The sequence below is a fragment of the Accipiter gentilis genome, chromosome 22 (genome assembly GCF_929443795.1).
Source record: "Accipiter gentilis chromosome 22, bAccGen1.1, whole genome shotgun sequence".
NCBI lineage: Eukaryota > Metazoa > Chordata > Aves > Accipitriformes > Accipitridae > Astur > Astur gentilis.
Window position 1 is genome coordinate 14011244 of NC_064901.1, and position 25738 is coordinate 14036981.

Genomic DNA, 25738 nt, shown 5'->3' on the forward strand with positions numbered 1-25738 from the left:
TTTTTTCATCAAAGAGGATCCTGTTTTATATGCAGAGACAAGCTGAATTTCAAAGCAAGAATGTTTTCAGAGTGGGAATCCTTTATGTCATGGCAGTGCTGTGATGATAGAAGGCATTTAAATCTACCAAATCTTAATGGATTGTGTTATTTAACAGCCCCCACTTACTCCCCCCTCCCCCCTCCAAAAAAAAAAAACAATCCCCCAAAAACCAACCAAACCAACCCAACGAAGTCAAAACCACAGAAAAATCCACCCTTTTCTCTGGCTGTAATATACTGTGAAATTTAACCAAAATATTATTATTTCCTCTGTTATCATCTTCTGCAAAGAATTCACAGGTATTCTATTTAAATTTCTGGTTTTTTCTTCCTTAGAAAGTGGACCTGTTCAGTCTGGGTATAATATTCTTTGAAATGTCTTACCATCCCATGAGTACTGCATCAGAAAGGATCTTTGTTCTTGGTCAGCTAAGACTGGTAAGTACATGGATATAAAAGATAATAATTCTGTGCATCAAATAGTTTAAGAGAAGTAAAAGGATGCAAAACACAGCAAAAATGTTTCCACATGGAGCGCTTCTAAAAAAAAAAAAAAAAGTTTATAAAGTATATAATGAAAAGTGAAGAATAAAATTGGAGCTGGTATTGACATTCTGTTAATGCATTGTGGATTCCCTAATGGTATTAACATCAGCTAGTGTTCTACCTGTGAAATTAATTTTTATAGTGCAAAACATTAGAGGTGTAAAGGTCAGATAAAGACATCATGGCTTTAGTACACTTAAGTTTAGACCCGGTGGGTGTCTCCCAGGAACCAGTTGATATTTGTAGTTGGTAAATGCTTGTGGTATGGGTTTTATTTTCAGTGTACAAAACATCACAAAAGCATTTCAGTGACATTCTTTTTCCTTTTAGCTCTTCAAACTAAATTTGCCATGGGGGTTTTTTCTGTTGTTTTTTTTTTTTCCCCCAAGGGCAATAAAAATGCTCAGTTTCTCTGTTTAAATATGTAGAACTTAAAAATAAGACTAGCCTGAGCAAGCTGGACTGTCTGTTATAATTCAAATGTGGGTTTTGGTTTTTTGGTGTTGTATTTTGTTTGTTGGTTTTTGTTTTTTTTTTTGTAGCCCACTATTGTATTTCCTAAAGATTTTGATGAAGTCAAGCATGCAAAGCAGGTAATTTTGAAGCCATTTTAACTATTACGTATTCCCTGTCAAGAAATGTTAATTATAATTTTTCCCACATAACTTTAAATTAGAAATCTCAGCCAAGTTCTTATTACATGACATTAGAACAAAGTAAGGAAAAAAATAATCTCAATATACTAAGTTGACATAGAAATATACTTTACCCACAAAGTTCCTTGAGCACAGTCATAAAGAAATGCAGAATTCACTGGCATACTTTTTAAGCTCTGAGGGACAATTTCAACTTTTTTAGGCTCAGACAAATGGTAGCTATATTGTTGAACTCTAAACTTAAACTTTTGAAAAAAATCTGTGTCACAGAACAGAAAGAGGTGTGCAAGCTAATTTGACCGCTCTGAGTTTGGAAAGAGCTGCCAAGAGCTGTTCTGGATGCCTCCATGGCAAAGAAGTGAAGTCATAAGGAGCAGTGTAATTTTGTCTGGACCATCTATATAACTTATTCCTTGTGCTAGTAGACTCTTTTCTTGAACATTAGCATTAGCTTTTTGTCTGTTATGCCTATGAAACAGCAATCTGCCCATTACTAGTACCATAAAAATGTTTCCATCTTGTACAGTTTACTGTAATGTGCCAGGAAGATTCCCCCTTCTTTAATATCTGTAACTGTCAAATCTTTGTTCTTATGCATATGATTCTGCTTTCTCTTAACTTTGTTTATAAAGAGATGCCAGTGCTAGCATAAAACAGAACAACAAAGGATACTACATATTTTTGTCATCCCAGGAGGCACATTTCTAATAATTTTTGTGTTAGTAAATTTTATTCAGATAACACAGTAAAAGATAATTAGAATTTAATAAGCAAAGAATATCCACCCCAGAGATTCAGGTCCTACTATTTTTGTCCCTTGTAGAGTCTCATAATTTTTTTATTAATATGATGTGACTAAGAAATTTGTTGTAAATACTGCTAGTATATAAAATTCTTCTAAACTAGAAAATTTTGATGTAATTTGTAGAGATTGGTTATTACATGGCTCCTGAACCATGATCCTGCAGCACGACCAACAGCTGTGGAGCTGTTAAAAAGTGAACATCTTCCACCACCACAAATGGAAGAGTCTGAACTCCATGAAGTACTCCACCATACCTTAGCAAACGTGGATGGAAAGGCCTACCGGACTATGATGAGTCATATATTTTCACAGCGTATATCTCCAGCTATAGACTATACCTATGACAGTGATATGCTGAAGGTTTGTAGGTGTTACGGGGATGTGTGGGGGTTTTATTTCTGTGTTGGATTTTTAAAAAAATGTTTATACAGGTGAACTCTAACATGTTTGAGAGAATTGTGTTATCTCTTAAGATTAACTGTCACATTAGTTCCCATTTAAAGCTACAGACTATACTATGCGCACTTGAATAACCACTTGCCATTTGAACCTTAGGTTCATTCTTCAATGAAGAAACAAGCAGTATTTGATTGTAGCAGCTAAAACTTTTAAGCTTATGTCCAGATGATTACTTTCTTTACTCTGAACTTCTGTCAAACTAATGGTACTTGCATCTGATTGCCAACAGAATGTGTTGCCTCTGAATGTTTTCCTCTCTTTCTAAGCATGGCAATCAAAGTAATCCTCCGTTTCTCAACTCTAAAATCTTCCTAAATCTAAAGAAATACAAGCTAACACAGTACAGTAATGCTTTTGTGTAGTTGTAGTTATTTTTTAATATGTAAGCAATTACAGTTTTTTATAGTGGGACGAGATAGCAGAATGCTTATTGCCTATATTACATGGAGTGTTCATGGCATATGAATTATATATGTACTTTTTATTTGTGATGGTTTCAGGGTAGTTTTTCTATTTGGGCAGCCAAGATACAGCAGCATGTATGTGAGATTGTCAGCCGGATATTTAAAAGACACGGTGGGTGTGTTGACAAAAGTCATTCATTTCCTTTTTCGTGATTGAATGGATTTAAGAGAATGGAATAGTTGTACTGCTATCATATGAGTCAGAAAGTACGTTCAGTACTTACATATCATTTGAGGCTTTGCATTATTTTTTGCTGTTATTTCGGCATCCAGTAATAGCTGTTAACTTCAAATCTGAACTATTTTAATTTTCTACAGAAAGAAAAGTGAAAATCTTAATTATATCTTCAAATGTATTTGGTTGTTCTGATAAGTCTATATGAGCTTTTAGAGATAGGGAGTGTTACATAAAATCTAGATCTGAATATAGGGATAGCTCTACAGTGAAAGACCAAGCATCCATGTAGCACAGTAACCTCTCTTTGAGCGTAGTCAGAACGGGAATGGCCTAAGAAAGAGCGTGGAAGCAGAGCAAGCGCATAGTGGTACTTTCAGTGATACTGCTCTTAGCAATGATTTGCTGTTCAGGAGCTTCCTGAGCCACAGCTGATGTGATGGTGTTTAACAGTCTTTGATGGTTTTTCTTTCCAGGACTCTATCCAGTCATTAGCAATAGTATTTGCTTAAAACTAGTTTTTAAGAGAGGAAGAAAATTTATGCACACACTGTCACATTTGAAATGTTACACATTGTATTGTTTTAGAGGCATTCATGATACTATTTTATATAAAAATAGAAAATTTTAAAATAGAAACAGGGAGATTTCCTAATACATTATAATCTGACTAAGCATGATCAGTGTTTGGCAATACAAAAGAATGAGAAAAGGAGAAACATGAAGTCAAGTAAGGAGAAGTTACTTCCTCCCACACACACACCATTTAAAGCTTGACAGACTTTGGAAAGTGTTTGTCAGCATTTTAAAGATTGAAATTTTTTCATTCTTTTGGGAAAAAACTGTCAGGGGTTGGATATATATTTTTTCCATTAGATTGTATCTGCCATCTCTAATGGTTAAAAGCATTTCCTTGTTTTTGAGGCTTTTTTTTTCCTCCTGATTTAAATGTTTATGTTGAAATCTAATTGAAGACATGAGTCTATAATAAAAGAGCTGTATGAGAATCAGTAGAGAATTTAAAACAGGAAAGTATTTTTCAGTGATTAGTGATACTGTTTGTAACAGTAAGGTTTCAATGAAGATTGAATTCATACGATAGATGGTTGCAAAATATAGCCAGAAAAAGAAGGTTTTTATGAGGTTTTAAAGTGAACCATAAACACTTCCTGTACATTTTTGATGCAACGTGTCTGAACAACACTTGTTCTCTTTGGAAGTGCCTCTAGACCAAAACAGTACTACTGGTATCTGTAGAGTTTCTCATCTGTTTTGTGTGCATGCTTTTGTGAAAGGTGGTGTTTAAAGAGGGAGGACAAGGTGAGGATTCTGCTGGAGCTGTGGAATTCGCAGTTTGTTCCTCTGTGGGTTGCCTGCTGAGCCCAAGAAGCATGCAAGATAGAACATCAAAGTTTGTTCGATAGCTTGCTTTGAACAGTGGAAGAGGAAGGTCTATCAAGGACTCTTAAAATAATGTAATTTTTAAAAGGCGTTAGCTGAGATTATCGTGCCCTGCAAGGTTGTTCACAAGCTTGTAAAAAGCAGATGTTACTTCTGAAATGGGAGATAATAGTATTTTACTGGTTTTGTGCAGGAGCCATCAAGCTGCATACTCCATTGCTAATGCCCAGAAATAAAAAACTATACGAACATAATGAAGCTTCATATTTTATGGATCAGAGTGGGATGCTGGTAATGCTTCCTTATGACCTCAGAGTAAGTAGTATCATCTCTGTAGGCAAAGCTGGGTTTGAAGAGTGCTGGTAGTGTCTGTAGATACCTTTGATTCACTAGTGATAAATTTGGTTTAGGCTTATACTACTTCTGACTGTTGAAGTAGTGTATCTTTCAGTGTCTGTTCCTGTATTCCTTAGTGCTGTACTCCTGGTCTTGACAGCTGGAGTCCTGACCACATAGGGAAGAAAGAGACTTTTCCTTTTTATTTCTTTTTTTCTTTCTTTCTTTTTTTAACATAGGTGAAAATAATGCCGTATTATAAATGTGATAATGTCACTGCTGGTTTGAGGGTTTTTTGTGGGTTTTTTTTTTCTTGCACATATAAGAGACAAGACTTTTCCAGTGACCAGTGAAAATTCTAATATTCTCATCTCTTTCTTATATTTATATGTCTTAATAGAGAATGTGGGTAACAGTCTGTCCAGTTTTATGTTCCTCAAACAGATGTTGTCAAAGGTCATTCTACTCCTGAGAGGAATTGCTGTTTGCACAGTTCAGATTTTACTGTCTGGATTCCTCAGTAATACCCAATTATATGCAATGTTGGCCTAATGATCTTGCACATAATTTAACACATAAATGCTTAAGTGTTATCTTTTGTTTATTATTGATGGTTAAAGAACCTGACTTTTTATATTCCATTTCATTAATTTAAGGTCAGTTTGACTCGCCCTTCCTTTGCATTTATAACATCAAGCTATATAATATGATTCACGGTTAAGGATTTGTGCACGATCTACAAAATAGATCTTTCCATTGGAATTGCTTGTTTTGGAAAATGTGTTGACCAAAGATTTATTAAAAAATACTCCTTTATTTCTTTATGTAAACAGTAAAATACCTGCTTGTATGTTTTAATATGCTCATAGTCGATTTATGATGCATTTTGCATGCATTAGGGTAACTTAAGAAATGTCCTTGTGTCTCCCTCTAAGCTCTTCTAGAAACTTGGCGGGGGGAGGTGTTTTTATTTAAAACTTGCAGCAAGGATGATTAGATTAATACTACTTGGCTATGGCAAATACTTAAGGCATTATAGCACGTGAGAATACAAGTGTTACTGCACAATAGTAATTCATCTCCAGTTTCAGAGCCTAGTCAGACTGAATCTTTCGTTTCAACAGTGTTCATGTATTTTGTTTTGCAGATTCCTTTTGCAAGATTTGTAGCTAGAAATAACATATCAAACTTGAAAAGGTAAGGGACATAGAGATGATGTTTTGCACAGATGCCACTCTTTATGACAGTAACCACTGAAGATGCTGATTTGTTCTTCAATGTTTCCTTTAGATACTGTATAGAGCGAGTTTTCAGACCTCGAAAGTTAGACCGCTGTCATCCCAAAGAACTCCTTGAATGTGCATTTGACATCATTACATCTACTGGAAATAGCTTTTTGCCTATAGCAGAAACAATTTATGCCATTTCAGAAATCATTCAAGAGTTTTCAGTGCTACAGGTAGATTCTCTAATCGTCCCCTTTGCTCTCTTTTCCATCCTGAAATTTGAATCTAAGTAAATCTTTAGTTTAACGTATTTTAAAAGGATAGTTCCTTTAACCTTAACAAGTACAGAACTGTTTTCACGTTTTATCTATAGTCAGTTACAGAACACTGTCATTTAAATAAAAAATATGTTTCGTAGGTAAACTTAAAATGAAGCATAGGTTTGTGTGCAAAGGAAGTATTAATTGAATCCTTACAGTGCCGTTAAAGTAACATCTTCCTTCTGTCAGGCAGTCATTATTGTAGAATGGGACAAGCCTTGTCATTCTTTAGTTATAGAGGGAAGGTAAGGTGGTGGAAGGAGAGGTCTGAAGTTATTTTTGAGCTGTTAGGAAATCTTTCTCTTTTTTTTTTTTTTTTTTTTGTTTTTGTTTTTTTGTTTTAGCCAAATGGAATGCAAGTAAAACTTTTTTTTTCTTTCTCTTTTTTCGTTACCCTTCATTAGGAAAGAAAGTACAGTATTTACTTAAACCACACTGCCTTACTGAAAGCTATACTTTTGCACTGTGGGATACCAGAGGATAAACTTAATCAAGTTTATATCATTCTGTATGATGCTGTGGTAAGATACCAGTTATTAATCTAATCTCTGTCATCATCACTGTAGAGTATCTTGTTTTGTGGAGCTTTCTCTAAAAATGAGTAACAGCCCATTGCCAGCATAACAAGGAATATTCTGTCGCTATATAAAAAGGCTGACTACCTTTGGGCTGTAAACTCAGTTAAATTACTTTTCTGTTACTACTGGATTGGGATGTTTTAAGATGATTTTTAAATGTGTATTTATGAGATAATTATTCACCTGTATAATTAAGAACTGGTAGGGTACTCAATAAAAACTTTACAATGTATCTTGATACCATCTTGGTCTTTTCTACCTTATCAGCAGAGAAAATAGATTAAATTCATTTGAATAATTAAGATAGTGTTTAAATCCCAACAAAATGCCTTTTTTATTTCCTTTATTCTTTTTTTGTTGTTTATTAATTTACATAAGCATTTCAATATCTATGCAGAAGTGCTTTTCAGCAAAGTTGGTATTTCTATACTTTTTGTTGCTGCTTGGAACCAAGCCAAATGTGGCCTCACTACAAGATTGGTGGAAAATGTGTTATTATTTTTGTTCTATTATTGCAGTTTGTAAATGCAACCTTTAATTAAAGTTATTGGGAAGTTGTGTTTTAATTCTTAGCAATAGTAATATTTTTTGGTAACTCGGTTGTTGAATATGTTTGAATCTATTTCTCTTGTAGACTGAAAAGCTAACTAAAAGAGAAGTAGAAGCCAAATTCTGTAATCTTTCTCTCACATCGAATAGTGTAAGTAATTTTAATTCAATGTTAATTTCTGTGTAACTTGCCATAAGTCAGTAACATTTAATTACTTTGCAATTTAATCAGCCAAAGTAGGAAAAATAATCTGTTACATCTGCTGTTCAGAATAGATAGTCTCTTTGAAAGTGGTCTGATTTTGTTCTCTGTTCTCTCTGGAAGTCCGTATTGCAACTGTCCAAGTTTCTTTTTACTTCTAAACGTGTTTTTCAGACTGTGAAAACAATAAAAGGAATACTGTACAGTGGTATTTAGTAAAACAAACTGAGAGAAACTTAAAAAAAAAAAAAGTCTGCAAATAATGAATGTGCATAAAGAGTTGAGGTTAACTTCTGGACATCCTGATAAGACTTGTGCCTGTCCATTCCTTCCTCAGCTTGCTAGGTAAAAACAGGTTGCTGGGCAAAATGGGCAAAAAAGGCAGATATTTTACTCACACTAAGTCAATTTTTTTTTAAATTTGTTTTGTTTTGTTTTTTAGATGTGACCTATTATGAGCACTATCAGTGGTGCTACCTATGTTTTTTATTTATTTTTGGTTTTAGCTTTCTCGACTCTACAGATTCATTGAGCAGAAGGGAGAAGCAAGTAATGTATTTCCATTTTTAAACACAATGATAAAACAAAAGCCAGGTGTCACTCAGCTGTTGAAGCATGGCATGAAGGATTTAGAGGAAATCATTGGTCTGTTAAAGCAACTTGGAATAAAACTTCAGGTTTGTAAAATGATCTGCTAATAAATTAATGGATTTATAGGCTGCTGGGCCTTGTAATTTTCCAGGAAACAAAGTAATGATATTTCAGAATAGAAAAGCACAGCAAAGTGTCTTTTGACGGCAAGTAATAATACTGGCATTGATTTTTATTTATTTATTTATTTATTTATTAAATTTTTTTTTTTTAAGACTCATTTTAAGAATAAGACCTCTTCCAGTCAGAAATCTCTGGCTTAGTTTCTATCCAATGACACACAGACTATTTTTTCCCCCCAACCAAGATTGAAGGCATTACCTAGAGCATAAAGGAATTTTTAAAGTTTTGAAACAAACTATAAATATTTTTAAAAATACAGAAAGCTGATGACTACTAAATACCTCCCCTCCTCCTTCCTTGAGGCTTGCTGTCTGGATTTTGTGCTATAGGTCTCTTGGGATACTTTAAGATTAAAGTATCATGTCCTTATTTTTAATTGTATTTTAAATTTTTGGAGATAAGGAGTGTTTCTGTATGTCTTCCTTATGTGAGAACAGTGTTTTCAGTCCATACTGCTAATAGGAAATTAATTATATTAACAAGTAATATTGGTAAAGGTCTTCTACATATACTCATTTTTATTTTACAGGTTTCTATAAATCTGGGACTAGTTTACAAAATACAGCAGCACAATGGTATTATCTTTCAGTTTATAGCATACATCAAAAGAAGACAAAGAACTGTGCCTGAAATTCTTGCTGCAGGGGGTAGATATGATCATCTGGTATGTGCTCATCTCTTTTAATGAATTCAGATTTTCTTTAAAAACCATGAAAAAATTAAAAAACTTTTTGAAATTTTGCAAAGATAACTATTTGGGTCTTACATTTTGTTTGTGTCTTGTTTTGAGATTCCACAGTTTAGAGGGCCGCAGATGGTAGGACCAATTCCTTCAGCTGTTGGAGTCAGCGTAGCTATAGATAAAATAACTGCTGCTGTTTCCAGTGTGGAGGATTCTGTAAGTCTGTTTTTTGGGAGGTGGGGGGGTTTGTTAATTTGTTTACTCCTGACAGTTCAGTAACCTAACTGTAGCCAAAGATGGGCAAAAAATTAGATGTTCAGATGTGTTCCAAAATAATACCATACTGAAATAGACAGCGGTCATTGAGATGACCTGTTTTCTTCTGTGTTTCTCTACATAAAATTTAGTAAAATAAAAAACTTAAGAAAACGGACTACTTTTTACAGTGTCACACAATTTCACTTGGTTGTGGAATGTGTATTTTATTAACTTTTCTTTTATAGGAGTAAATGAACATTGCTAAGCAGAATGGGAAGTAAAGAACAGAATAGGCTAAGATACTTTGCAAGCTGAGGCTGTGCAGATGCTTTTCATCAAAGATTGAGCTTCAGTGACTTTCAAACATGCTTAGGTAGATTGTGGCTCTAAAAAGAGGTGGATTTAACTCCTTTTGTTCAACTTGATGCATTTTGAAAAACATTAGTATGTTTATCCTTGTTATTTTAACTGCATTATGAAAGTGAAAAAAGGTGGTCTTGTGGCTAATACTGTCGCCCTTGTTTTTACTTTCATTTCAGGTTTCTGTCAGCTCATGTGACCTGCTGGTTGTAAGTGTTGGTCAGATGTCAATGGGTAGAGCTGTCAATATTGTTCAGAAGCTCTGGACTGTAGGAATTCCAGCTGAAATAATGTACGACTGGTCCCAGGTAGAAATTCTATCTCCTGTGTTAACTATATTGTTGTTCTTCAAGATCAGTGCAGCCTGAGACCATCCTTTTCCAATTTTTTCTGGTTTTTATTGACTTACAGAATCATAAAACTGAGCGTATAGGGTGCTATTCAGGTACAGTGATGTTAAAGTCTCACTGGCCTTGCAGCATTCTTCCTCTCTATCTCCCAGAGTATCTAAAAGTGTGATGAAGGATCTTTATGCACTCCTCAGAGCACAGAGGAATAAAGTGACCTTCCCCGATTATACACTTGAGTGTGGAGTCCAAGGCCTATTGAAATCAAGGGGGAAAGTCGCATAATGAATTTTAAATGAGGCCAGTTAGCTCCAATTAAGTGAAGTGAGGATGCTTCAAAGCAGAAGCGTATTTTGTACCAGTGAAGGCAATAAATTTTCCTTTCAGTGAGGGCTGCAGGTGGGATCCCTGAATTGATGAGTTAATCCTTAATAAAGGGCATGTCTGGAACAGAACAGTAGCATCGACTTTTAAATATATCCAGATGGCTGAAGACTATCAGGTACAGAGGGAATATTGACATCATTCTACTGGTAGAAAAACAGTTTAGTAAATTGAGCTACTAGATACGCTATGGGGTCCCCCTGTAGTTCCTGGAGAGGTGTGTGTAGGAGGGAGAGAAAGAGGCAAGCTGAATTGTGCCCTTTTTTCTCCAGTTGAAACCAAGAAGACCCTTTAGCCAATACTGCTTCACTGGAGCAGTGAGCTGCATGGCAATGCTGAAGTCCCTTTCAACAGTGGTGGCAGTTACCTGAGGATTATGAGTCTGGTTCACCTTTTAAGTATGGTAGTTGGTGACTATCAAAAGAAACACTGTGCACTTGTCAGTTCCGAGTTATGTGCTGCAGAGCAGACAGTTTTGAGCTCACCCACTTAATTCATGACTTTTTTGTAAACTTTTGCCATAACATTTCTGATGGCTTCGATCCCTCAGAATTGGAAAAAAACCCACATATCATTATGCTTTTTATATGATCACCCTGGCTTCTCTTCTTTTTGTGATTCTTAAGGAATGAAGATTTGGGTGGTTCTTACCTCTGTGTAATGCTGTCCTGCAACCCACTGCTAAGTCAGCATAGCAAGCCCTTCAGTAAGCTCGGCACTGAGAATGATGCAAGTCGGCCTCAGGTTTACATGAAACCCAGCTGGAGTCAGCTTTCATGACAAGAGTACCAGTCGTGCAGGACTGAGCTATTACTGAAAGTTGCAGACATTGGGGTGGTAACTGATTAATGTTACATTGCACATTTTTACAGTTATGTAGACCCTGTACTTCTAGATCCAGCCAGCCCTTCCACGTGGGAACTAGGACTGGAGGGCCTAAGCATTCTGTCTGTCTAGTGTAGACCTAGATTTCAATTTTTAAGGAGCATTGGTTGGATAAATACATGCATAATGAAGTTTCACCTCCTGGACTTGTTAATAAAGTTATCCCAGAAACTTATATAATCATTTTAACTGCTGCATATCGAGTTATTTTAATTAAGGGACTTTGATTACTTAAGTCATCATTTTATAACCTGTCAAATTTCTGTCCCATTTCCCTTCCTCTGTTCCATTTTAGTCCCAGGAAGAACTGCAGGAATATTGCAGATGCTCTGGGATTACATATGTGGCTCTTGTGTCAGATAAAGAAGGAAGTCATGTGAAGGTAAGTGTGGGATGAGAGGATGTTTGATGGTGTTTCAGATTTATAATCTGTTGTTCTATATTTCTTTGTTTTTTAAGATCATGATTATTTTTAATGAAGTATTTAAGTAGATGGAATTCAGGTAAATACAGTTTCAGTTGCTAAGTAGTAGAAAGTTCTGAAGAAGCAGCCTCCTTTTTATCCCTCTGTAACACTGTTATTTACAGACCTCCTTTCCTCTAGGAGTAGTCCAGAAATTAGTGCAAACATTGCTTGACTTTGAGTGATTGGTGTCTACATAGAAAAAGGTTTCTGTTGTCTCTGATTTCTTTGAATCTATGAAAGGAATTAGTTGACTCTGTGATCTTTCCAGTTGGCAGCTTTCCATGTTACAAAACAAATATAACTAAAACATAAATCTAGAAAAATCCACATAGTTCAAACAGGCAGAGTCTGAACCACACTCATCTCTGTAAGTAAGCTAAGGTTAAGATTTAAAGACTAGGCTGTGTCACAACATGAATTACCACCTTCTGTGCTCTTCAGCCTGTGGTTCTGGTACCTTTTTTAGAAGTTAGAAGTTTCAAAATATTCTTGATTCTGGATCGTAAGGCAAAAGATCATTATTTGTTGAATAAATATTTTTTCTTTGGAAAAAAGTAACCATTTGACAGTATCTAGCATGGCCATGTTACCTAGCCAATGTGCATTACTGAAATGTTTTTCACTTGTTACTCACTTTCCTTGTCATTGTAACACATAGCAAATCACTGCAATAATAGCTGTATGAACAAGTAGATTTGGATGATGAGAATGCAATATATCAATGTCTTTCACAAGACTATTACAGAGCGTTCTTTTAAACATGCTTTATTGAAGCAAAACCAACAAAGAACATGCTAATGAGGTGAATGGTGTTGTTACTGATTAATCTCTTCCCAGTAAAGATGGAGCAGATGTTCTAACTTTTGAATGTTTGAGTCTAACTTTTGCAAACTGAAAGGCAAGCCTTATTCTAACACAGTTCCTTAACTTAAAAGCCCCAAACCAAATAAACTAATTAATATGGTGTTTGCACCTATAAACCATTCTGTTAAAAAATTAATTATCATATATTAAATACAAGTAGCCAAGCTAGTTTAAGCTTTGGGAATGCAGAAGAAATTAGCTGGTTGAAAAAAAAAAAACAACCCACAACAAAAATCTAATCAAAGATTTAATTGGCAGTGATTGATCAGTAGTGATGATAGCTTCCTATCTTTGACTGCTTCACCTTTAACAGGTGAATAATCCAGTTTGGTTTTGATCAAATTTGATAAGTTTATTCATATGCCATTTTAAGAATCAACAATCTTAAGAACCACTGAACTACATCATAGGTGAAATCCTTTGAGAAAGACAGACAGACGGAGAAAAGGATTTTAGAATCTGACTTAATAGATCACCTGATCCAGAAACTGAAAATTAAAATCTGTGACGAAAGATGTAGTAGGTAAGTAGCGCAACATGTCAATGTGAATAGTCAAAATCAGAAGTGAATGTGTGTTTGTTTTAATGAAATAATTTTAAGACATGCTTAGTTAAATCTTGATTTTATTTGGTAAAGAGTAAGAGCTTTGCTGAATCCCCTTTTTGAGGGGAAAAGAAAGCAAAGGCCTTGGTTATAGAATTTTATTGAGACTAAGAGGCTGATTTCCCTAGCTGCTGTTACATTCAAACATCCATAGTGCTTCATAAATTAAAAGACCATGTGGTTATCCAGCTCAAATGCTACTAGAACACCAGTATTGTTTGTATGGCAGGACTGCCTGCAAGTCCCTGATACTGACCAGAAGTCCATTACATTGATGTACTGTGTAATCAAAGAATTAAAGCAGTAAATCCCTTTCATTCTGAGGCAGTGTTGATACAGTAAAAATGAAGGTGTAATTGTAGCACACCTGTATGTACACTTTGGCTGGCACAAATGAAAGTAACACCTGGCAAACACTCAGGATACACAGCAACACCGCATCATCCTGTCTTTGTTGAAATTACTATTTATTGTCACTAATAGAAGTTAGTACAGACATCACAGGAGAGGCTACAGTCACACCTGTGTGCAATAGCTGTTATTCACACATATCCCTTTGTAAATGTATAATTATACACACGTCTATATATATTTATATGCATGTACATATGTATATATGTATGTACGTACTGGAAGCAGGAACAGATATGGCTTAGTCACACAAACTAGAGTTCAGAAACTAACAGATTTGACATCTGTAGTATTTCTGAAAAGAGTTAACAATAAAGTAAATAGTTAAGCTGGGAAGTGCTTAACTCGAGCAGTAGTTTGTGCAGGTGGTTGACTTCTACCCTTTTTTTCTTCCTTCTCCTTTTTCTGGCCTCAGCCAGTCTTGGCATTTAACTTTGCAATTAACTTGATTTTCATGTCTTTTGTGACAAATCTACAGGATCTACCAGAAGCTGTGAAAGAAAATCATTCTTTCTAAAGGTTACCTTATTTTTAGATCCTGAGAACAGATTATAGAAAAACCTGTATTTGGTAATACTAAACAGAGAAATGCAATAACTATGATTGTATTAACACCGGTAAATTTATTTGTTAATGAATCCTGAATGTGGAAAGTAAAGGGATCCAAACTAATTATTGAAAGCTTCTTTGAGTAGGTGTGATCTTAAGTATAAATATTACTTTGATACTTTATTATCTCACAGAAACCTGTAAGAAATTGTAGATTAAATTAATAATTTAGAGAGAATATTCTCGTAATATCTTCTAGTATTAGGATCTAAATCACTCTTGTGTGATGGGGAGCACATTGTTTTTTTTATCTGTAGGACACACAAAGATTGCTTCTAGATCTGATTTTGTAATGTAATATTGTATGATTTCCTGTCTGTTCCAGAATAGAATTTAATCTGCAGATATGTGCTGGGAAGTATCCATAAATTTCTTTATCTGTTGGAATGAAATAAGTGTGTTTGTATGATAATCTGAAACCATGTCTTATTACAGTATTTCTTTGTTACTGTAAATTTGTTTCCCTAACTGTCTGTTTATTTTTAGAGAAACCTCAGATAATCTTTCAGTACCAAATCAAAAGGGATCATTTACTAATATTTCAGGTATTTAATTTGTAGTTATAGAATATACAAACCGTTTCTGCTTAAAAACTGTTTTATAAGAAAATATTGCTGGAACATAAATTTTAAAAGCATTACCAGAGTCAGAGAAAGAAAATGTTTTCTAGCATTGCCTATGGTTAAAGACATTTCCTCCTAATCTCAGATCTTGTTCCAAGTGACCTAAAACTGAAACTTTCTCCAAACTAACAAAATGAGTGCTCAGACCAACAGACAGAGTATTCCCTATACAAGCATTCATTGATGCAGTGATTCAGGATGGGGAAAAAACCAAAAACCATGAACATTTCCTAGCTGAGGAGAAATTAAATGTCATCTTGATGAAAAATAACATGACCTGTGATTGTTACAGTGTTGTGACCCATGTACATTGACCTACTGTTCTACTAAGATTTTCTTTCTTCAAATGAAAATGCCTTTACATTTCTAGCTACAGATTTGCACTCCTTAGTCTGATAATAGAAGTTTGCATATAAAGAATAATATTTAGTACTTCTTGTTAAGAGGGATAAAGTTTGGCATTTTTGGTAATTATTTTATTAGGTACTGATACAGTGTGTGGTAGCGGTGGTGGTTGTTTTTAAAGAAACACTTCCTGCCCGCCCCCCCCTCCCCTTGCATAACAGTGAGGGAGAGAGGTGGCTATGCCTAACTTGGTTTGGGTTTTTTGTGTGTGTGTGTGTGTGTGTGCTTACCAGAAGTGGCAATTTGGATGTCAAAATAAGCCATTTCAAAATTTATTGTTATTTGGGGGAGCTGGGGTTTATTGTTTGTTTTGTCATTAACTCTGCTCAGGGACAGAGCGTTAAATAGTTGCCTCATTCTTGTAACAGCTTTTCGTATTTTGGTGTTAGGTATGCTACATTCCTCTCTTAGTTTCAGGAACACTGATGTAAAATACCAAATTTCTTAGTCTTACCAACCAGTCCTTCAAAGTCATAAGTGAGCGTTTGAGAATTTACATGCACATTTTCACTATCCTATTTACTTGACTGACTCTGGGGGGGGTTTTGCAGCTTTTCAAAACCTACACTATAGAGATCTTAGCTTATTAATATTTATAAATTTTCTGTTTCTTGCTACTTCTTGTATAAAGAAAGAATATAATCTAAAACTATATGTTTGCATTTTAGGTGTATTTGAATCACATGGAACTCTTGTGCCTAATGTTAGTGTTATAGCTCCTGAAAAATTATCTGCCAGTGCCAGGCGTCGTCAAGAAATTCAGGTACACACACATCAAATAAGTATTAAGAAGTGATCCTTAAAAGTGAAGGAATGGTAGAATTCCTATTTTCACTATCACCTAACTTACACAAATACATTCTGTTTGTTCTTTATTCATAAAACAGATGATGAACAGTACAAAAGTTTGAAGGCAAAGTCTACCATTTTTTATCATTTTGGATCTTGGGAATTATCTGTGACATTGTGGCTCAGCCATCACTGTACATACATATTAGAAATCTTATTTTAGTAGGGACTGTGGTTCTGGAATTTTCCTTTTTTTAATATAAATGCTGAAGTGTATTAAAGGTGCAAGTTCAGCATACTTTTAATTTGTAATGGGTTTGTAACAGATACTCTATGTATTTCATTATGTTGTCTCAAACTAAGGGCCTAAGAAAAAAATGCAGATTTAAAAAAAAAAAAAAAAAAACCAAACCAAAAACCCCAACAAAAAAAACCCCACAACCCTGCCTAAAATGTGATATTACAATAATGTAGAAAAGATTAAATTATGCTAGCAACAAATGTCAGAGTTTGCTCATTTAGGATTATTGGATTCAAGATATTTAGAGTACATGGTAAAACAGAACTGTAATCTTACCCCTTTTCAGTCCAAATTTGGGTGTGCAACAAAAAAATCCTGCCTATAAATAGTTCTCAGAACCTAAATAAAGAACTGGATGTTATTCTCTGAGGGTTGAGCTAAACAGACTTGTTGTTTTCAGGTTTTTAATATATAAAAGCATCTTTGCAAGATACAAAAGACAACATAGCGCAAGGCTGCAACTACATTTGTGAAGTGCTACTTTTGCAGGATTACTAGCTTGCTCTGCAAAAAAGTGTTACAAGGCATGACCTGTACTTTGGTTTGGCTTTCAAATCAGTCATCCTTCTTCAGCTAAAGATGATTCACTGTATCCAGTCACAGATTCTCAGGTTCCTCTGAAAAGTTACCTAACACCCAGAAACAGAAAGGTAGTTTTTACTACATATGTGAGAATTAACATTGTAACATGCAGTTCTGTCTGCTTTTAGTACACTATCAGTATTAGCAAGTCTTTATCATTCCTGCAAGAGTGGCTTAGACCCCATCTCCTCATCAAGAATTATTGTGGAATTCTTACTGAAAATAATATTAAATGTGAATTTTAGTTTTAATATGATGTAGTTCTTCATCTTGTGTTAGAAGCAGCCTCTTCTGTTCCCATCATCTATGAAGTAGAAAATACATGCTCCTAACCTGTGTCACAGAAGCAGTGTATTTTACATTTGCCCATCTTTTGTTGCCAGGTGCAAACAAGACTTCAGACATTCATTTCTAGCCTGCAACAGAAAACAAGTGAGATCGAGATTTTAGCAGTAAGTATTTGGCAGAAGCCTGAATTAATTTCAAATCTCTTAATTGAATTGGATGATGCAGTTGCTATCTGGAACAAACTACTGCCAATAGCCTTACTTTAGAGATACCAAATGAACCAAACTTCTGATGAAATAAGACCTATGGCATGGTTCCTTAATACTTGAAAAGTATCTCAAACTGTGTGTATTGGAGAGTTGCATAGAACAAAACCTAACAAGTATTTAGTTGTAAATTCTTAAGCTGTACTTATGCTAACTACTGTAGATCTGGTAACTTGTTCTGCTAGATTTGCTCTTACATTTAAACCAGCATAGCTTTTGTTTGTATATAGCTTTTAGACTTTGCTGACCATGTCACAAAGGACTTTAAAATGATATATGCTTTTCAGGAAACATACTGCCTATTTGCCTACGCCTGTTTGGAACTTTCCATAACAGAATCTGTCATGAACAGTTTGTTTAAAATGCTTAAAACCTTGGCAAATTCCCAATTTTGTCAGCATGAGTGCTTCTTTGGAAATCAAAAAGTCTGACTCCTTTCAGTATAGCTAATCTCTAGTTGGCAAACTGATAACAGAAGAACTGTTAAGTATTGGTTTCTTGATGATATTTTTACAGGTAGATCTGCCAAAAGCAACTGTGATACACTTCTTATCATTAGAGGTAAGCAATCAAGTATTGTCGTTAAAACTCTAATTGAATAATAGATGATAAATTCTGTTCCTAATGAAGTGGAATGTAAAATTCACAATGTAGTTTTTCTCCTTCAAGGAGTTTGAATTAGTTTTTAAAACTTGAAAGGATTTTTTTTACCCAAGGAGCTTGACTGAGGCTAGAAAAATCTTTTTGTCAAACACCTGTTACACAAGACACCATTAGGAAGTCCTAATCCAAAGCTCTGGGGTTTTTTTCCCGAAGAATAGTTAACTGAAATTAAGTCTCACTGTTCATTTTGAGAAACCAATAAGCATTAACAGCAGTTTCAACAAAGATGTTCCTTGAAGCTGTTAATAAAGGAGGATCCAAAATACAGATGCAATTGTTCCAAGTACAGCACCTGAAACATCTCTTAGTGAAGCCAAGATAAAAAGGGGATGTATAAGTGTTACACTGACACCTCTTAACAAGTTAGAAACTGCTGGGGGAGGGGGGGGAGACAAAGCTGTTTTCTTTCCTCCAATGACAGCAGTAGTTTTAAAGTCAGAAGTTCTTACTAGAGAGAGAAATGCCTCCCCATCCCCCCAAAAAAACAAACTCAAGAATGGCATCCTGCCTGGAAGTGGATTTAGTACTTTCATACCATTCATCTACTGCTCTGAAGCAGGGCTTGTCTGGTAATCAGACCACAGTAAACATTTGAATATATTTTCAAAATACTGAAGTTCATCCAGTCTGTCCAAATCATGAAGACAGTTTATCACCTTTTACTTAAAAAAAAAAAAAAAAAAAGCAGCACATGATCAGCCTGCATTATTCACTTTTGACCACCCTTAGACCACAGTTCTTATATTCTATTCAGCATTGTGAAACTGAGTGCCCCTTTCATTGCTAATGCCTTTTTATTGCTAAAGTATGTATTAAGAAACTGTTCACTAATTTCTTAATACGTTTTCTTAAAAAAATATTTAAAAAATCAAGTTGCATATTTATATGAATTTTGTTTGAAACCTGTTTAATTAAGGAGCATTGACATTACATGATGTTCAGAAGAGTGAATCCAATCAGAAGTATTTCCTTCATGAGAGAATGTAAGACTGTATCATAGTTCCTTGTCAATTTTCTTTTTCTTAGTTTTATGGAGATAGACAAGCTTTTGATGCTACTGTGAAACAACTGATGTCACGATGGCCAAAACAGAGATGTTCATATTTACAAGCAATTTGTGATGAAATTTACAGTATCAAAATGGAAAAGAGGTAAATTTGTTAAGCTCTTACAGGTACATAAAACATCTCAATTATTTCTGCATTCAAACTTTACTAAATAAGCTGCTCTTAATTTGTTCTTCCCTTTCCCTCTCCCTGAGGAAAAGAGAAATATTCAGGAAATGTGTATAGTACCTTGAGTACTATGGGAAGAGTTTATTGGTTATCTAATTGTCACTTGTGGCAAAATGTAAATTCTTGGTCATGCACATTCTTTATTTTTATAAGCCTTTTCAAAAATGTATTTCCCCCTGTTATCTCATATGCTACTTTGTTCATAAAACAGAATAGCAAACAACTATATACATTCAGGTATACTGCTATTCTACTACATAGTAACCCTCTGTTCTCATGGGAGAGACTCAGCTTGCCTTTTAAAACTCACAACCACATTTAATTCCTCCTGCTTTGAAGGAATACGATAGGAATCTGGCAGAGCTGATTGATAGACTGCCCAGCTTTAAGCAAACACAATGCACGCTTTCCCAACATGTACAGTAAAGCCCGTTTGTGTTTTCTAAGCATAAAAACATTTATTTTCAACTCATAGCCTCCTTGTTGGATTCTGGCAAGGCTTAAACAGATAGTCTGGACACATCTAGTTCTAAGCCTCAAATTTTCAGCTGTTGCATGTATTGGTACAGTTAGGTGAGACCTGGGTATTTTATGTCCTGTTGTGGGTTTCCTTTATAATGTATTTTCTTAAACCTATGTTCACCTTGAAGGTACTACTTAACCTTTAAATGAGACTAAAAATTTACTTTCCTTTTTCTTGGGGATGCACCAAAATTGCTTCAGGTTTGCTAATGTTAACTGAGGCAACTAAACATCAAGTAAAACTTTTTTTTCTTCCTGTGGCTTGCAAGGCTGTGAGCAACAGAACACAATTACTACATACAAGTAATATTCCATACACCATTGGGTGGGAAGGTAATGCAGTCCTGATGAAGCCTTCCTTTCCCATTTGATGCCTGCTTAGCCATAAGCCTTCAGATCATTGAATGAAAACTGAACATGCTAGATAAATGGAAAGAGAATTAAGGGGAAAACTGCAGTTGCAGCCAAAGGAACTACAACTTACTGGTTTTCTACTGGATCTCTGCCATTAGCATATTGCTAAGATTTGCCACAGGTAATGTAGGTTTTGAACCTGCAGTTTCAAAGCTTAAAAGTTCTCTCTTTTCCTTCCTTCTGCAGGGTTCCAGCGCTTATCTTGTACAGTTACAGAGACGAATATAAGGTTTTATTTTAATGCTTAAAGCATCTTTTATGGGATGCTTTTACTAACAGACAACAGTGTTTTGTCAAAAGGAATTTCAAAAGGCTGTAATAATGCAAGATGGGCAACTAAGGCCTTTTTATGGGTCCAGATTGAATTTCATCTGTAATATAAAACTGTAAATTTATGTCAAAAAGTGGAAATAAATGTTTTATAGGCAATTAAGGAGCAAGTCTGACTACAGCCACAGATATGTATTATCATGTAATTCTTGTCCCTTACATCATGAAAGATACCAGCTGTAAAAATATTTTTTTTAAATGCAGTTTCAGAATGCCTTTTATGTCAACATGCAACAGTAGTACTGAAATGACTACTTGAACTCAGTTCAAGAATTAGAGAGGCTGAATTATCTTCAACTCTTTTTTGAGGGTTTTTTTTATGTAATAAAAGATTGCTTCTTGAAATACATATTATAAGCTTTTTGTGGGTTTTTTTGGCTTTTACCCTACTGTTTTAATTTCTTATACTGCAGGCTCATTGCATTAAGAAAGACCTACTTACTTACTTTTTTCTGCCCTTTTTTTGTAGTAAAGAGGAGGGCAAAGTTAAAATAGGTAAAGAGGTAACTTGAAAGACAAACCCAAGAACTTCTGAGAACTGTGAAAGTTGTTAACAGCACCAAAGGATCAAGGGAATCAGTCCTAAAGGCAGATAACCATACCATTCCTAGCAATTCATCAAGACAAGTCAGCAGTCATTACAACCAAATCCATTTCTCATTGTGTTTAATAGGAACAATTAAGTATTCATCTTTTACATCTGCTACTATGAAGGAGCTCCTTCAAGATGTGAAACATGGGGAAATTCAGATCCCTGAATATACTGAAGGATGAAGCTTTAAAAAAAAAGTTTAGGTGACATGAGCATTTTTAAGCCATGTCTAAAGGGAACATGATGCAGAGTCCTACCATCGTCCGTGTCGTCCCCCCCCCCCCCGACCCTGAGCCAGGGTCAGCACAGCTGGATCAGTATGGATCAAAGGCACAGCTGCCTGGCTCTGCAAAGAGCTCAAGCACTGTGCTGGCTGCCTTCGGGGTATCTGCACTGCATCATGTAGACATGTCCCTCAAAATAAGACAGAAACAATAAAGCTGTGTTTCTGATAATATGTTGGCACCCACTTTCCCTAGTACTACTGAGGGTTTTCTATAAAACCGGGCATCTGTCACTGAGACTCCTGCTCCAGTCTTACTTTGCTCCTGGTACAGTACATTCTCTTCACCCTGTGTTACCCACCCCCCACAACAGATTTTTGCACTGCCCACTTGTATAATAACAAAACAAGCAGTAGTATAAGTACAAAACTAGTTGGCAGCTGAGTGTAAAGCTATTTCAGTATAACCCTGTAAATACTCCTGCCATACAACAATGCATAGAAAGCACCTTCTGCTCTCAGATTAAACAAAAGTACTGATTGCATCCCAGTATCCTGCTGGAAGGAAAGCCAAAGACAAGTGGTAACTCAAAAAGAAATGGACTTTGCTTTGAGCAAGGCTCGAGTCTGTTATATAGTGATGGTAGGACACTGTTCCATCACTGTGTTGCTTTACTCTTCTTGTTTTTGCTTTTCTTGTCTTTTTTCTTCAAGCCATCCATGTTAGCTCTCAGCAAATTTGAATATGCCTGGAACAACAATTGGAACCATTAAAAGAACAAATACTTAAGTGACAATATACTAGAGGTAACATTTTACATATTGCTAATGGAAAGGTATCTGCATTTTCTCAGTTAAAGAATCATGCTCTTACACCCTACGCTGGGACACTACTGTTCCTAAACCAATGCAGAAAGTTAGATGAAATACAACAGCTTTGGGTTTTTTTCTTTTTTAAACAAATGCAGACAGATGGGTAGTCTAAAGTTAATCTGTGTGGCAGTTCAGCAATCAACCAACCCATTCACAGCTGTCCAGTACTTCCTACTGACCAATCCCCAATACCTACAGAAAATTAAGATAAAAGGTATACAAAACTTACCATCTGGAATTTATTTACTTCCTTTGAGCTCACCTACAAAAGTAACACTGGAGGTTAACCGAGAAAACACTGGCTTCTATTACAAACCAAGTATCAGTACATGTTTAACCCAGCAGTGACCATCTACTCTTTTTAGCAGCAGTTGGATCAACTCATCACATCCAGTGGTAGGTAGGCTGTACTGACACATCATAGGACTTCACTGATTTGGAAAACTGAAAGCACTCCTTATTCAATTAACAAAATCCTCTGGAGGCCATTCATCCCAAATCTGTGTGTTTTCAAACAGGAAGAATGTGAAGAAACATTTTAAGGAAAGTTTTGTTTACTTGTAGGGCCATACAAATATGTTGCAGCCTGGATTCTCTCAACTATTTCTCAAAGTAACATTTTTCCTTGTGTTACATCACAGAGGAGAGCTAAAGTCAGCTAAAGCCTTTCCAAATCTGTCATTCAAAGTAAACGCACTTCAGGTTTTCAGCTTCTAGTTCACATTGCCTGAAATACAAATAGCTCTGTAAATGAGGAAAAAAACAGGTATGCTAAGCAAGATTAAGGCTCAGAAAAGTGTACCCATGCTCACACATTCTTGCCAGGAAACAATGGTCCCTTTCCTACCGTTTGACGGTCTGGGAACATTCAGTTATTTCCTGAGTTGTAAGAACCTTCGCTAAGTCCATCAAGACCTATGGGAAACTACCTTTTTGTCACCTGAGGCTTGACTGTAGGTGTGCAACACCTTTCTTCTTGGAGCCACACCATTTGTCCTCACATTTGCAGGTTCCATACCTGCCCTGTGTCCTTCTGCCCATGTCTCTAGAAGGAGTTCCCCCCTTCCCTCTAAATAATTTCACTTGACTCAACAGCCAAGGTTGCTGATAACAGGCAGAGTCCCCTTCTGCTGTCCTGCAATACCATCCTGAAGCAAAATCCAGCACACAGGGCAAAACTATAAACTACCGTCCCATCTGTAAAGCTGAGTGTGAGCATTGAGACTTCAGGTAAGTGTAACACATCAGCATCCCAACTTCAGCTGTGTGTTTAGCTACCATATGGTTTCTCTGGAACAAAGAGGGTAGCTCTCATGAAATTCATGTAAAAACAAACCATTTAAAGTATGGGGCATTAACTAAAAGGCAAGTAGGGCCACTAGTCTTTTTAACCGAACGCTGTCGCTTACCACTGTGCTAATTTTCTTCTTTCCATCAGTTGCTCTTAAAAGACACTTATTGTCTGCTGGTTCAAAACTTTCTACGTGGCCTTTGCGTGGGACTGGTTTTGTTCGGCCATCATCTGTATTGAAAGACAGAGAATGTTTGTTCATATTTCACTAAAATCACCGGATGCCTCCTGACAAGAGGTGCTAAAAGCTGCTCACGAGGAGATCTCCAAGGAGAACACCTTGGAATTTAAGACCATCTGAACTGACAGACCCCTTCCTCTGTAACCCCAGAAGGATCTGTTCCATAAACTACATCTGTCGGGGAAAAAAAAACCAACCTAAATCCTCGCCCTGACACACTGTATGAAGTGCCTGCTTCAGCAGCACTCAACCTCTCAAGTAGTGCCAGCTAGCCAAAACCCAGCAAAACATAAGCATACAGAAGCAACGCTAGAATTCTCCTTCTATAGACACCTAAGGATTTCCAATTATTCCTCCATTTTTAGAAAGTCCCAATATCTCCTGCAGTTTGAAATACAGTCTTTCTTACTTCAAGGTTATTAGCACTGCAGCCAAGATGACTGATTTGTCCCTACGACTTACTCTTGTTCTCCGACACTCCGAATCACAACTGTGTCTTTTAAAATACATGCTAACAACACTAAGTTCGATTTAGGTGAACGCCTCCTTCCTCTAGTAAGGGACTTAAAACTTACATTTCTTCAGCGTTATGAAAACGCTCCCCGACGTCCTGCACTTCTGAAAGAGTCTGGTGAGCTCTGTCAGGAACTGCAAGAGAAAGAGACCCCGGCCTTGGCTGGAGGCCACCGCAGCGGCGTTCAGCCCCTCTCTCCCCGTGCCGCCCGGCGACCGGCTGCCCGGGGAGCGGCCCCCGCCTCGCTCCGGCGGCGCCGCTACCACAGGCCGGGCCCCCCCGGTTCCGCGGCAGTGAGGGCCAAGGAAAGGAGAACCCCCGCTCTCCCCCGCGCCGAGGCTGTAGGACCCGAGCTCCCGGCCGGGGCCGGCCCAGCCCGACGTTCCGGCTGCGGAACCGGAGGCCTGACCCCCGCCAGACCGACGGCGGCCGCGGCGTTCCTGCCCTCCCGGCCCTCGCCCAGGTCACCGGGCACACCGGCGCTCGCTTCCGCGCCGCCGGGGCAGAGGCGAGGCGAGGCGAGGCGAGGGGAGGGGAGGGGGCGGCCCTGCGCGGGCCTGGCGCGCACCCGGGGCTGTGCGGGGCCTCCCTCCCACCGCGGCCGGCCCGGGGCACACCCCAGGCGGCCGGTGACCAGCCGGCTCCACGGGGGACGGCCACGTCCCCGGCTCCCGCCCGGGGTCCGGCGGGGCAGACCGACCGCCCCCCCCCCGCCTCCAATCTACCTGCTCGCTCTCCAGCAGCACCATCCTGCACCGCCGGCCGGAAACACCGCGCGCGCGTGCGCGCACGAGGCGAGGCGAGGCGGGCCCGCCCGCGCGAGCGCGGCCACGCCCCCCCCCGCCCACTCCTCAGCCGCCGGGAGAAGGGAGCGAGCGGAGAGCGCTCTCGCGCCGAGGGGGCGGGGCGCGGCGGCCAGGCCCGGCCCCGCCCCGCCCCGCCCCGCCCCGCGGCGGGGAGCGCCACGTCAGCCCCGCGCTGCAGCCGCCGCCCGCCCCGGCCCCGCCCCGGCCCCGCCCCGCCGCCGGAGGCGGGTCGGGGGGCGTGGCCCGCGGGCCCGGCCGGTGCCCGGCGCCGCCCCTCGGTCCCGCCGTGCTCCCCCGGGGCAGGAGCGGACGGTGCGTGACCCGAGAGGCGGCTCTCGGGCCGGCGGGGAAGGGCTGCTCCGCGCGGCTCCGCTCCGG

At 37.7% G+C, this 25738-nt stretch overlaps 2 protein-coding genes across 9 annotated transcripts in view; one reads left to right on the plus strand and one right to left on the minus strand.

Moving 5' to 3' along the window:
• EIF2AK4 (eukaryotic translation initiation factor 2 alpha kinase 4) overlaps positions 1 to 21158 on the plus strand; it is a 40669-nt gene extending 19511 nt beyond the window's left edge. For 2 of the 8 annotated variants that reach the window (XM_049825219.1, XM_049825220.1), the window contains exons 19-39: positions 378 to 479; positions 1130 to 1180; positions 2172 to 2408; positions 3008 to 3083; positions 4741 to 4862; positions 6031 to 6080; positions 6174 to 6342; positions 6834 to 6950; positions 7642 to 7707; positions 8265 to 8435; positions 9062 to 9196; positions 9323 to 9430; positions 10012 to 10140; positions 11744 to 11830; positions 13189 to 13301; positions 14889 to 14947; positions 16099 to 16193; positions 17486 to 17554; positions 18173 to 18217; positions 19346 to 19470; positions 20677 to 21158. In XM_049825219.1, the coding sequence (XP_049681176.1) occupies positions 378 to 479; positions 1130 to 1180; positions 2172 to 2408; positions 3008 to 3083; positions 4741 to 4862; positions 6031 to 6080; positions 6174 to 6342; positions 6834 to 6950; positions 7642 to 7707; positions 8265 to 8435; positions 9062 to 9196; positions 9323 to 9430; positions 10012 to 10140; positions 11744 to 11830; positions 13189 to 13301; positions 14889 to 14947; positions 16099 to 16193; positions 17486 to 17554; positions 18173 to 18217; positions 19346 to 19470; positions 20677 to 20731 (2181 nt within the window). In that variant the 3' untranslated portion in view covers positions 20732 to 21158. Of the gene's footprint in view, positions 1 to 377; positions 480 to 1129; positions 1181 to 2171; positions 2409 to 3007; positions 3084 to 4740; positions 4863 to 6030; positions 6081 to 6173; positions 6343 to 6833; positions 6951 to 7641; positions 7708 to 8264; positions 8436 to 9061; positions 9197 to 9322; positions 9431 to 10011; positions 10141 to 11743; positions 11831 to 13151; positions 14948 to 16098; positions 16194 to 17485; positions 17555 to 18172; positions 18218 to 19345; positions 19471 to 20676 lie in introns of those variants that run through there. The other 6 variants (XM_049825221.1, XR_007509128.1, XM_049825225.1 and 3 more) reach the window with 6 other exon arrangements.
• A 34-nt stretch (positions 21159 to 21192) lies between these two features.
• Positions 21193 to 25387, minus strand: SRP14 (signal recognition particle 14). Its single transcript, XM_049825226.1, has 5 exons — positions 25280 to 25387; positions 24616 to 24688; positions 23918 to 24030; positions 22738 to 22770; positions 21193 to 22384 (listed from the first exon to the last, which is right to left on the minus strand). The coding sequence occupies exons 1-5, from the start codon at positions 25301 to 25303 to the stop codon at positions 22295 to 22297; spliced, it is 333 nt and encodes a 110-aa protein (XP_049681183.1). The 5' UTR covers positions 25304 to 25387; the 3' UTR covers positions 21193 to 22294.
• Between the last annotated feature and the right edge of the window lie 351 nt (positions 25388 to 25738).